Genomic DNA, 13,142 nt, shown 5'->3' with positions numbered 1-13,142 from the left:
GGTGGTGGAGAGGCCTACTAGAATAATGGCCCAATCCAATCTGCAGATAAAAAAGTGGCAGGAAGCGGACGACCTAGGGAGGAACAGGGCTAGCTGGCATTAGGACAGGAAGGGTTGTACAAATCTTTCGATTGCAGAGGGACTACCAATGGAAGGTTCAATTGAGGGAACCCCCCGCTCCCATATGGTATGAAGTAAGGGAAGGCAAACCAAGAGGAGTAGCTTGGTTGCAAGGTTGTGGTTTACGAAGAGTGGGAATCTGGATTGGAGCAAAGGGAACACAAGTGACAAGAGACTGGGTTCTCAACCGTCAAGAAAGGGGACGAGCTGATGTAGTTGTTGTAAGGGAGGGATGGTTGCCAAAGGGAGGGGGTGAGGGCTAAGAGACTCCAATTTGGGGAGGTGATCGAGGTGCGAACGTGTCAAACTGAGAGGCGAAACGAACAAAAAATCCGAGGCTAAGGATTACACTTCTGGTCCCAGCAACGAGTGGACAGATGTCACTCTAATAGAGTAGTTGGTGATAGTGACGTCATTGCATGATGCGGGCAGGGGAGTCACATTGCAACCTTTCAAAAAAGGCTCCTTGAGCCCACCATCAGGCATTCTTCTGAGGACACATGGAGATGGGAACCTAACAGGCATTGATATGAAGGGTTTCGAGAGAGATTTTTCCCACTTCAGGCTCCTTGCACGCATGGCACATGTGGATCTTCCCCATTGTTAAGATGGTGGATTGTTTTCGAGAGATGGATATGAGGATCCGAATGTGCCATGCATCCCCTTTGGCTCCCCGGCAAGAGAGGGAGGCACGTGTTATTTGAGAGGGTCGTTCATGCACCTTTGAAAGACACACGTGTGGGAGAGGAGGTCGGTGGTTCGCAAGAGTATTAAGTGTCATGGTCCTTGCCTACATCAACCGGTGCCTGAGGCTGAGGCTCTTCACCTTTTTTTGCGGAAGATAGAGTTTCCAACTCGGCCTAAACAAAGACTTTGAATGTTACATCTCCCACAACCACAGAGACGGTTGAAATCAACAGCAAAGAATTCTTCTTCCTGATAAGGATTCGGGCTGATCTTAGCTCCTAACCTGATTCGATGGTCGGATTGAACTAGATGACTTCACCGATGCATGAACCAAGTGCTGGAAGAAAATCGAGGTTCCATAGCTCAATTTGAACTCTAAAGAGAAATCAAAACATCAAAGGACCAAAAAAGAGAGAAACTTCCCCATCAACTGATGGAGGTCACAAGGTGATCTCAGGAAGAAACTTCGACCTCGACGTGGGGTCAAGGTTGCTGCCCAGCTTGAAGTTTAAAAGGAAGTAGGTGTCATTGAGGGGTTTAAGACTATAACTTCCTTTATTGAGTCTACAGTTCTATTGAAGCCATTGTTGAACCGCCCTCAGAGGGGCTCTGGGCTGGCAATGGATGACCAAACTAAAGGCGTATGCCCCTTCTACTTCTGTCACCATGGATTTGTCGACCGTGATGATGGGCTCGGAGGACGTCCGTGATGATGAGGGACACAGAGATGGGACTTTGGGCGGGGTTACTCCCTAGCTAAGGACAGTGTCTCTGAATGACCTTGCTTCACTGCTAGAGATCGTCCCCTACCCGAGATGTTGAGAACACGAATAAGTGGTGAGAGGTGCCTTTTCTTTAGAAGCCCGATGGAGATCCTCCTCTGATCTTGGGCCATAAAGGGCATGTTGAATTGAGATACACTATCCATTGTAGCCTGAGTTGTGCAAGGAAGAGGTGGCCTTAGCGGTTGCCACCTTGGAGCGCATACGAATGAAAGCAAAACCTCTATGATTAGATGAGCCTTTCCAGCGCGGAACGACGATCTCCTTGATTTCGTCGCATTTTCTGAACAGTCAAGAGAGCATGTGCTATCCCAGCCCATGGGGATGTTGGCTATGAACAGGGTCGGGAATCCAGTGTGCCTGGAATGCAATGTAAACTTTGTCTTCGCTCTGCACTGTTTCCTGGCAACCTCAGTCCATCTGTTGTTGGAAGAGTCTTCGGGAGCTCTTCCCAGGATTCCATAGTGTCCTCCAAGTAGATGGGCGGAGCTTCTCTCTCCTAGGTTCTATTGGATATTCATGGATATTCGTTGATGTGAGTGTATTAAGTCTTTTGTTGTCTATTATCAATTTCTGAACCAGCTCCATTCTCCATTCTTCTCTCATGTTTGAGTCTCTATTGGCAAGAACTACACCATGCCCATGTAGTCCCTGAATGATAACACTGTCCGAATCTTGAATGTGACCCTCCTCCTAAAGCCAGGAGTTGCACGCTTCTGCGGAAAGATTTCCTCTAAGAAACGACATTCTTCCCTCACCACCCAAGGTCTTATTGATAGGGGCACCTTTTGTCTGCTTTGAATGTGTAATTGCTTGTGAATGTAAGTTGGAAGAGGAATTGCTTCAAGCAATCAAGTAGTTGAATGGGGAGAGCTTTGTTCGTAAGAAACTGTTGGTGCAGAGGGTGAAGTACAATCCGGCGAAGGTGAATAGAGAGGAGCTAGCCAAAGCTAAAGGAAAGAAAGGGGATAAGCAAGGGCTTATTGAAAAGGACAACAAAAGTGGAAGATTGACAAAAGGGGTGCACAAGGAGAGGGAACAACATATAGGAGTGGTAGATGATGACCCAACTTGTTCTTACAAGGAGACGGTAACAAGGATAGCCGCTAAGCGAAGCTTGCAGGTTGATGGCATACCAACAGTAATATTGCATATGCATTGTAGAATCATGCTTATTTCATGTGATCTTGCAGTAGCTTGAAAGATTTAACAAATAAAACATCACAAAGAACTTGAAAATGCAGCATGAAATCAAAGCTAAACCAACAAAAGACGCAGCAATGCAACAAGCAGACAAACAGAATTAGAAGTTCAGCAACCACAAAAAACAAACCTGGAACTTAGAAAGATGCTCCTTGGATAATGATGTAGTGAGGGCTGATATCACCACAGCATTGTTGAGCTCCTGCAGCTTCTGGATGCAAGCAAGTGCACGGTTCTTCCCTATGTCATTCTCCGAGAAATAAAAATTGCTGGATAAGTCCCAAAGCTCGACTGTCCCTTCATCATGCAATGTGATGGATTTGACACCTGCAAGGATAAGGTTCTTCGCTGCAAGAAGCAAAAAAGCAGACTTAGCTGAAGAAGAATAGTGGCAAAGAAACAGAAAACACCCACAGATAATCAAACAGTAAAAAAGTACACCCAGTTTTGTGGTGCTAAAGGGATGTTTCTATTATCAATTTTTTTGCTAGAATCCTCATTCTTCCTCTCTAATGAATTTCCACACGTTATTACCAAACACAAATAATTTTGCACAAGCCAACAATCTCAGCAGTCAGATACCAATCAAATAGCATTCATAAGAACAACACAAAGTACATCCAGATCATGACTTAATCGTCCATTGGCCACGGCATCTACAAATCCCAACATGGACTGGCAGATTCAAATACCCAAATGATAAATACAATATGTATTAAAGTGTTTTCCTGTCATTCTCATTCTTCCTCTAATGAAATTTCATGACTTCTAATACAATATATTGACAGTCTCTACAGTCGGATTTGCCCAAAAAAAAAAAAAAAGACCTAGATCACAGATTCATTATCCAATAGCCGCAGCATATAAAAACAAAATAAACACCAAGGCCATCTTCACATGGAGGTGTAATTTAGATTGCAATCATTAAGTCACAACAAAGCAACGTTAAAGTCCATGAATCCCTCTTAACATTCTCAAATGGATTCTGAAACTGTGAATTCCATTCTGATCCCACCTATGTTTTCTACTGCCGCAAAATTGACGACTCCAATACCAATCCTCCTAATGCCGATTGGCTCTCTGGTCCGTGATAGAAGACGGAGACAATAAACAGTCCCAAAAGGGCTTGTTAAGAAAATTGCAATGATATCCAGACAACTAACATTTCTAAATGGAAAATTATTTTCATCAATCACTTCAACTTCATTTCAACTTGCCTATTTCAACAACTCAATTAATTATTGCAATTTGATAATTTCAGTGAAACAAAATATATATTAAAAACTTAGGCCCTGTTTGGTAGACGCCTAAAAATGAGTTCATTTCATTTTATTTGACAGTACTAGTTTATGGGTTTTGGGTTTTGTCCCACTGGGTCTAAATTGTAGGACTTTCACCCAGTTGAGTCAGATTAGGGCTTTTATAATAAAATAGATTGCGGTAGAGCTATTCTCTCCATCTCGTCTTTTCAGAAAATTAACAGTAATAATGTATTAGAGACCTTGATCTCTAATGCACAATCATGGTTAACATGAACTCCTTACATAATAGAGATCAAGATCTCTAATACATAATTACCATTAACTAAAATGAAATAAACTTGATTTTAGGCATCTACCAAACAGGAAAAGAAAATATTATAATTTTTGTATTTTTTTAAATTCTCAGATCAGATCTTCAAGATACAGTCAAATCAGTAACTAAAAAAATGTGAAAGCAGATTATATATATATATATATATATATATATATATATATATATATCGAAACCCAGTTCCTGAAATGAAGATCCAAACAACAGATCAAATCAGACTCGCCCATCGGATCAAATAAGATCTGCCGCTGAATATTCTCAAAATTCAAATAAAATAGAGAGGTATAACAAGACATGGGAATCATGGGTATTTACCGATTTCAACCCCGAGACCCTGAATCCCAGAGACAAGAACATTAGACGCAAAGAGCCGCCGCATCGTCTCCCGTCCATAGACGGCGAGCTGCCGGCTGTGCAGATCCTCATCGATCTCAGGTGGGTGCCCATCATTGTGGGCCATGGCAACGACCGGGTACGGTCGGACAAGATCTACGGCGCTGTGGTTGTTGTTGCTGCTGCTGTTGTTGCTGCTCCCGGTGTTGCTGTCCGACAAAGGGATTGAGCAATCAACCGCCCGCGGCTTCTTCAGTAAGGTCTCGGTTCCGTCGTCTACGTCGTTGTCTGCTGTGTCTCCGGCCGCCCTCTTTCTAGTAGGAAGCATATAGTGCAATAAACTGCTCAAGACAGCGGCGATAGATTCAAGAATCTTGGAATTCGAAAGCGATTCAAAGCAAAAATGCGACGCTGCTGTCGGTTTTGATTTTTGTTTTTCGTTTTTAACCAAGAAGTTGAAATTTATTTTAGAAAATGTAGTGAATGAATGGAGGCAAGGAATTTACCGAGGACAGCTTGTGTAGTGCAGCAAAGGATAGATTCTTAGGACAGAGAGCTTTCTTTTCTTTTTCTATCTTTTCTTCTTTTCTACTTCTTCTTCTTCTTCTCTCTGTCTGTGATTTTAGGGTTTTGAGATAGAATTTAAGGGAGTTTCGGTACGTTTGCATTTCATCTCATCTCCCTCCTTTTATAGAGAACAATGGAAGATTGTGGAGAAAGAAAAGGGCAGGAGGTGAAGGTGGTGTGAGGGGTTTAGATTTCTGTGTTAGTTCTGCACCATTCATAAAATGGTGGTGACTCTTCAAATGTGTACACGTGGCATAGCTTTATAGAAATCTGGACTTGTATAAAACTCGTGGCCCCAGCTGTTAATCAGAGTAACCGAATTTTTTCACTAATAAGATATTACTAAAGCTCCGATTTTTCATTTAAATTTGGACCACTCGCTTTTTTAATTCAACTATACGTTTGATATCCAGTAATTGGATAGGTCGGATTGCTAGATGAGTATGGTTTTAAATACATGCCCTATCCTCAATGGACCCACAATTTGGATGGTCTGGATGGATTACATCCTTGCCACATAGAATAAGTCACCACCGTTTTTAAGTGGGGCAAAACACAGCCGAAAGTGTGACCGTCGAATGTGGAAGAGGATTGCGCGGGGTGTTCCACACCACCGGATATGGAAGTGGACTGCCTGGTGTGGCACACACCACATACCTCAGTGGTGTGCTGGGGTCACTAAGTTTTGTGAGTCCCACCGTAATTGTGTCAAGTCCACGTTATCCATCCACCTGAGGAGAACATTTTAGGTCATGAGATCAAAACTGACACAAATCCAAAACTTACATATATCACACCATGGAAAGAAGTGGGGATTATAATTCCGCCATTGAAACCTTCCCAAAGCCTATCATAATGTTTATTTGTCATCAAACGAGTTTACCGAGTCACAGCAAATATTAAATTGATCCAATGCTTATGTGGGCTAGAGAAGTTTTCAATGGTAGATGTGTGCTCGTATTAAGCTTTTGGTCTGCTTCATTTTTTGTTTCTTGCTTTAAGATAATCTCATAATGTAGACACGCCACCTCAGGTCGATAAGTTTGATTGAAGATAAACTTTGATCCATACTCTTAACTTTGATCCAAACTCTGATCCATACATTTAACTCTGATCCAAACATTAATCCAAATCTTTAACCCTAGTGTAATGTCTTGGATTTTCGCTATTTTAAATTTCCAAAAATCTTTGAAATTTTTCTATATAACTAGCTTATGTTGTTACTTACTAACCATTGACGCTCGAGGTGAGCCTATATGTGGGTGGTACCAGTAAAAAACTACACAAATCTAATTAATCAACCATAGGAAGCCAACGAATCCGCCCGATCACTTAAACTTCAAGTCTAGTCTCGTGATTTATTCATTTATGTCCCAAATATAGCCGACCTATTACTGAATAATCGAGATAACTGTAAATAAATAAAGACTTACATAAAACCGAGACAACTAAGGGTCATATCTTAATTAATAAATCAAATCAATCAAGTTACTCATTTACCCTAAAAATCAACGGTTTAAAGTGATTAGGACTAAATCGTCATTTTCGTTAATTGCGAATAAACCATGCTATAAACTTGGGTAATCCATACCCTAGTCATCATACATACGAAATCTCGTTATTCAATTCATTTTAGAAATACCTTGATTATCCAAATAAGTTTTAAACTGCTTATTAATAGGCCATTAAACAAAAGGCTATATAAATACGTTCGTCTTAGCGGGCTTAATGTTCATCACGCGACATTAAACCGAGATCGTGTTTTGAATTGCTCAACTTAGACTCACAGGGCGAGTACTTAGGTTGTGCAAATACCTTAGATGAAAATCTATAACTTAAGTAAGACTAGCCCATTTATTCTTTCACAAAGTTGTAACTTTCGAACCGTCGATTAATGGCCAAAGTTGGGGTGCTGAATAAAGATATTTCTCTACATATATTTGTATGGTCACGGCCTCGATTGATCATTAATGACCATGTAAGTTACGGCCTTGCTTGTTAATCGGCACGCCCGATCATCATATGCTTATGTTCGGACATAGATCATCTTCTAGGACACATATCACATGGCTTAGATTGACCCATATGTTGTCCGATGGGTCCCATTAGTGGGAAACAACCCCCTCAATGGTTAATACAATGAATAGAGGGCTATTAGGGCCATTTGCACCACTTCTAGCACTATATAAGGTCCTTATCTGGGCACCCCCTCAACCCATACGAATTTCATGCCTTGAAATAAGATAAAAATGAAGAAAGGGAGAGGAGAATGAGGAAAAGGAAGAAAAGAGAGATAGAGCTTGGGGTGTGAGTGTTGATGCACATCCACCCTCTCATTCCCTCTTTAGCCGCCTCACCATCGTCGGAGCTTTCCCGGCAACGATTGGAGGTAAGTATTGAATCATACTTGTAATATAGGGTTTCAATAATTGTTTGCTACTAATCTCACAACTTATATGCTTGTTTAGGTCTTTTAACAATTTTCTCAAAACCCTAACTCTAAGAGCACCATGAATCGGGCGAATCGTCACAATGTGCGGACCATTATGCCTATGTTGTCATTTATCAACCCTTAAGGGTCTCAGTTAATATTATCTTGTTGTGAATGACTTATTGATTGCTAATATGTCCATATTCAGCATGTGTTATTAATTATTTATAGATGCTCACATGCTTGATGAGATGCGTAGGTGATTGAATGTGTCGTTATATAGATGCTTATGTATTTGATGAAATGCCTAAGTAAACGTGTTGCTCTATTGATGCTCATATGTTTGATGAAATGCCTAATTGAATATATTGTTCCACTGATGCTCATATGTATGATAAAATGCCTAAGTGGATGTATTATTGAATCTATGCTACATGTGAAATCTGGCTATAACTGCTCTACAGATTGTTAAGTTCGTAGCAGTGTTTAAAATTCCTTACAATGTTACGACAGTCAGTTAACCGCCGAACTAAGGGGTGGCTTGAGTCAGGTCAGCCACCCTAGGCTTATTCGATCGACCCATGTCGAATACCGACAACCGACAGTAGCTGAACTACATGAGATGCTCGCACCCAATGCTAATTGTGCCGGAGTTCTCCAAATCAATCGAATTAGCCTAATAGTCGACTGATCATGTATGTTCACAATGTATGATAACAACAAAAAGAATCTGGGATACCCCATTCTCACTAAATGAGTTTACTTATAATCATTAGAGGTATATCCACTAGACTTATGGGTCAGGCATGGTGGTCTGGGACACCATGTCCGAGTTGTCGGCCTATGCTGGGCTGACGAACCTACTCATAGTGACCAACGAGCAATTAAGAAGGCTATGAGCCTATTACATCAAACTATAATGATGTCACGACCACCCGACAAATTACGTTTAGGTGACGACTCTTATATCATTTATAGGCACCCCCCACTCGTCGATGGACTTTCAACCCTGTGTGTTTGGGTTGTGTCATCTGGGTCCTTAGTGATCGGTCAGGTTAGTTGGTCAAGCCAATGTTAGCCCCACATTGATTGGGGAGTTGTCGTCTAGGCAATAAACCCGAATATGGATCAATGACATAGGTAAGGAGCCGATTTAGCCACCCCGAGCCTCGTAATTCGGTTGAGACCATGATAAAATGAGGGTATCCTACCTTTTCCAATATGTTGGATGAATGAAATTTAATAACTACTCAACTAGCATATGCATGTATCGCATTGCATTAGATAGGACTTGTGATTCGGCGTTGGATCTCTTATGAAGAAGTGTTGACATATGCGAAATAGGCATCGAAGTCACTTGGGAGGGAGTGTTGTTTAGAAAGAGCATGCATCATGTCATACCTTCATATGAGCATTTAATAAGAGTATTTAGGAATTGTCTGATTTCTTGATTTTCATTATTTACACTGATTAAGTCGATAGCACGTGTAACTTAAAATTGATGGAACCACTGAGTTAGTCACTCACTCCCACCTGAGATAGTGTTTTAAAAAACCAATCAGGGATTATTGTTGATACAGGTTTTATCGAGGCCTATGGCAAGTAGGCTTAGGTTGTCTTAGACTTTTGTCGTGATGCCTTAGGAGCATCGAGCGAAGCCAAAAAACTCTGCTTTTATTTTAGTTTTGTGCATATATATGTTAAGTCCCCGATCGGGCATGATTTATATGTAAATTTTGTTATATGTTCATTATGCCTTGTATAATCCCCATTTTTTACAATTAATACTATTGAAATTGTATTTTTGACTCTTAGCACTATATTTATGGATTTTTATTACCTCTATCTCGCTTTGGTTTTGCTAAGTTGAATTGCGTTACTCTGATTATTCGTGTGTGAAATGAATGTAAATCTGAATGAGGTCACACGTGCATTCTCATTTGTTTTACACCCGAGAACTCGGGACCGAGGTCTCTGTACTCGAGTGCCGATTTTTTAGATATGATAAGTTGGTATTAGAGTTAAGTATTGAGATAAGAAGGACCTTGGGAATGATGACTATACAATGCACAATAACTAGGGTCGAGACACTTAGGATTAGAGGTTTGATCCTATAGGGGATCTCCATGATTTTAGGATTACCCGTTAGTGTAAAAAATCTAATAAATTAGAAACAATGAATCTTAGGACCAAATCCTCAGTTTGTTATGATTATGAATTTAAAATTAGATATGATGAACAATGAGATAAAATCCTTGACTTTGTGATGCCTTCGAACTTAAATCTATAAATCAGAAACTTAGAATTGTCATGGTTAATTCTGTTGCATACGAAGTGTTTGAGCACGTGTGATTCCGATTTGGAATGAGTAAATTTGGTAAACCCTTTTAGGGAGTAAATTTTAGCGTAGGGATTCGGTAAGTGCAAAGTTCGAGTTTTACAAAAATAGGGGTAGTGGGACTTAGTGCCACTAAGCGACATTTAAGAAAAAGAAAAAAAAAAAGAAAAAGAGGAGGAAATAAATGAATGAAATAATAATAATAATAACAATAATAATCATGAACGGTGAAATGAAATGAATGAACGGAAAAAATGATGAATGAATGAAAATAAAAGAAAAAAAGTAAATGAAATGAATGAGAAAAAATAATAATTTATTTTGAATAAAATTAATGGATGAATGAAGAATGAAAAATGAATAGATGAATGAGGAGTGAGGAACCAATGAAAAAAAAAAAAAATGAAGAAAGATAATGAATGAATGAAATAAATAAAGAGAGAACAAAAGAAGAGAAAAAACTATTATATATATATATATATATTAGTGATAAGAAAAAAAAGGGGAACTTTTTTTTTGTAAAAAATAAATGTAATATCTCGAAAAAATCCGTACAAAGATCCGAGTACCACCTCAAGTAGAAATCCCTAAAGACCGTATACTGTGGAGATTAGAGGAAAATTAATTAAGTACTAAACCAAATTAATCGGTGGATTAGCTTGAACCACTATCTATACAAATTGCAAGACTCAAAACCATTAAAATCGCTAGCTCAACATTACTTGAAAATATCAGGGAAATCCCAAAACCCAGTTGCTCTCAGGAACACATTGAAACTTCGTATCGGACCTGGACCGCACGTTGAAAGTTCGATGACAGCGAAACTATAGTGTTATGACCGCCTTATTGGGCTTGATAACCATTGCAGGAATCGAGCCCAAATAGCATCCAGAAACGCGCAAGTTGAGCCTTGAGCGAAGTGTGTAAAAAACGTGAATATCTTTAGAAAATGAACCCAAACTTAAGTGAATTGGACCATTCACTTGTGGGTAAAATTGAAGACTTCAGACCATCAGTTTTTTACCCAACTACACCTACGAATCAGGAAAATTTCCCTGCACCTATCAGTATACTTGTGGCCCTGATCGAGGGACGACGACCATTGATCTGATACGGGTCCTTCACGGCCAATTAGTTTATCAGATCGCACCATAAACACAGTCCTGCCATAGATCCATTGTCAGGGAACTTGCTCCATGATGTGGGTAAGAAATGGACCATCCTAAGGGCCCTGTTTGTCAAAAATAGGCACCCTTTGACTATAACCTAAGTATATCGTGGCCCTGAGGCCATTGACATCGCTTTTGGGCCTATATAAGGAACTTAAACCACCCATCTCTCATTCCATAGAATTTCTCTAACCTTAGGAGAGAGAAGAGAGAAAAGAAAAGAAAAGAGTAAGGAGAGAAGGGAGATTCCTGGGGATCGTTGCTGGGATCTTTTCCCACGACTCCACTCACCGTTTCGCCTCCCTACCATCGCTACACGAACCTTTCTAACTACGATTTGGGTAAGGAATCCTAACCCTAATCTTGCTTTAGAAATCCAGATAGAGTAATCAGTGAAATAGCTAACCTATTTCATGATTTGGGTACCTGTTGTTCCGTTTACGGTAACGTAGGATTCGAACCGCGTCCGAATCAAGTATTCTGACGAAAGGTGCAGACTATAAACGTTTAGGTTATGGTTTTCAAGGCTTTCAATGCCAGTAATGATTTATGTCTGACTTGATTGCTGCCATATCATCTTAGTTATGGCGTTTTACATATATTACACAAGTATTAACTATGTTGAACAACTATGTATTGCATGTGTTTCTTGAAATGTTTGATTGAACTTGCAATTATGATTTGTGTTTGCCATGACTATTAATCTACAATTCATGTTTTTTGTAAGTATGACAACTCCTTTGTGAAAGAATTTGTCATAATATATGTTGTAACTAATTTAATTTATGTATGTAGTAATGTGTAGTCTAAGTGTTTGATAAAATGTCTGAATGAGAAATTGTTTGCTGAATTGTATTTAATAAGGGTGTTGAGATAGGATTCTCAATTACCTTATCTATATATATAATTTCCTTCATGTAATCTTAATTTCAACTACGCAAATTTATAGATGAAATGTAAACGTTTGGTAACATGTTCAATGTGTTTGATAAAATGCTTAAATGGGATTTATATTTGAATTGTTTGTTAAATGTTGTTATGATTATCACATGTGACTACCTATTGCATTTGGGTATGATTGAGACTACTACGTAGTCCAGGCAATCGATAACGGTCCCTGATTGAGTGGTCGAACTAGTCTCGCCACATTAGATATATTCGATAAATCCGAGCCGTACGGTGATTGTCGACAGTGGTTAGGCCACGTGGAGTTCTTGTGCGCTCTATGTCAATTAATTCAGCATGTGCTCGTACCAATCAAACTTGTCAAATAACCCGATTTGCCTAATATGTGTCTACCATGTATGGACACTATTGCTTGAATCTAAGGTACCACTCACTAATGTAAAACCCATTTCAACTATAGTACCACGATCCGATAAGACTCATGAGCCGAACATAATGGTATGAGACACCGTGGTCAAGCTGCTGGCCTACGTTAGGGTGACGAGCCTCCCCTTAGTGACCAGTGAGCAACCCAAACTCGTGAACCGAATATGGTGGTGCATGAGACATCGTATTCAAGCTGTCGGCCTACGTTTAGGTGACGAGCCTCCTATAATTACCTCGAGTATAAACACTTGAATTTGCCTATCCACTATTCTCATTAGGGGTGATGCCCTACAACTTGCCTATCGTATGTGATTAACTAGGATTGACGACTCTAAATGAATCCCCGCTTGGGTTAATGATATAAAGGGAGGTACATTAGCTTCACGAATTTGATGTATGAATAAACATAGTGAATTACTTGGCTAATACAACCATGCACCATATTGCATGTGCTTTGGTGAGGAAGCGCACGTTTAGGGAGTTTGCCATGCGCGATCGTTAGATGAAGTCACTGAGGGAGTGCAGGCGAGGGCATGTATCATTACTGCATTAACAAGAGTAATTAGGAAGTGATTGTTGTATTGCTT

The 13,142-nt window shown here is 39.9% G+C and overlaps 1 protein-coding gene across 2 annotated transcripts in view; it reads right to left on the bottom strand.

The window, feature by feature from the left end:
• LOC131225518 (ubiquitin-activating enzyme E1 2-like) overlaps positions 1-5,419 on the bottom strand; it is a 40,687-nt gene extending 35,268 nt beyond the window's left edge. Inside the window, exons 1-3 of one of the 2 annotated variants that reach the window (XM_058221051.1) lie at positions 5,225-5,419; positions 4,701-5,059; positions 2,923-3,140 (exon numbers count right to left, since the gene is read on the bottom strand). In XM_058221051.1, coding sequence (XP_058077034.1) covers positions 2,923-3,140; positions 4,701-5,046 — 564 coding nt within the window. In that variant the 5' untranslated portion in view covers positions 5,047-5,059; positions 5,225-5,419. The remainder of the gene's footprint in view (positions 1-2,922; positions 3,141-4,700; positions 5,060-5,224) is intronic. The other variant, XM_058221052.1, reaches the window with a different exon arrangement.
• Positions 5,420-13,142: the final 7,723 nt, after the last annotated feature.

The sequence above is a fragment of the Magnolia sinica genome, chromosome 14 (genome assembly GCF_029962835.1).
Source record: "Magnolia sinica isolate HGM2019 chromosome 14, MsV1, whole genome shotgun sequence".
NCBI classification, from domain to species: Eukaryota; Viridiplantae; Streptophyta; class Magnoliopsida; order Magnoliales; family Magnoliaceae; genus Magnolia; species Magnolia sinica.
This window is presented reverse-complemented; position numbering and strand designations above follow the sequence as displayed.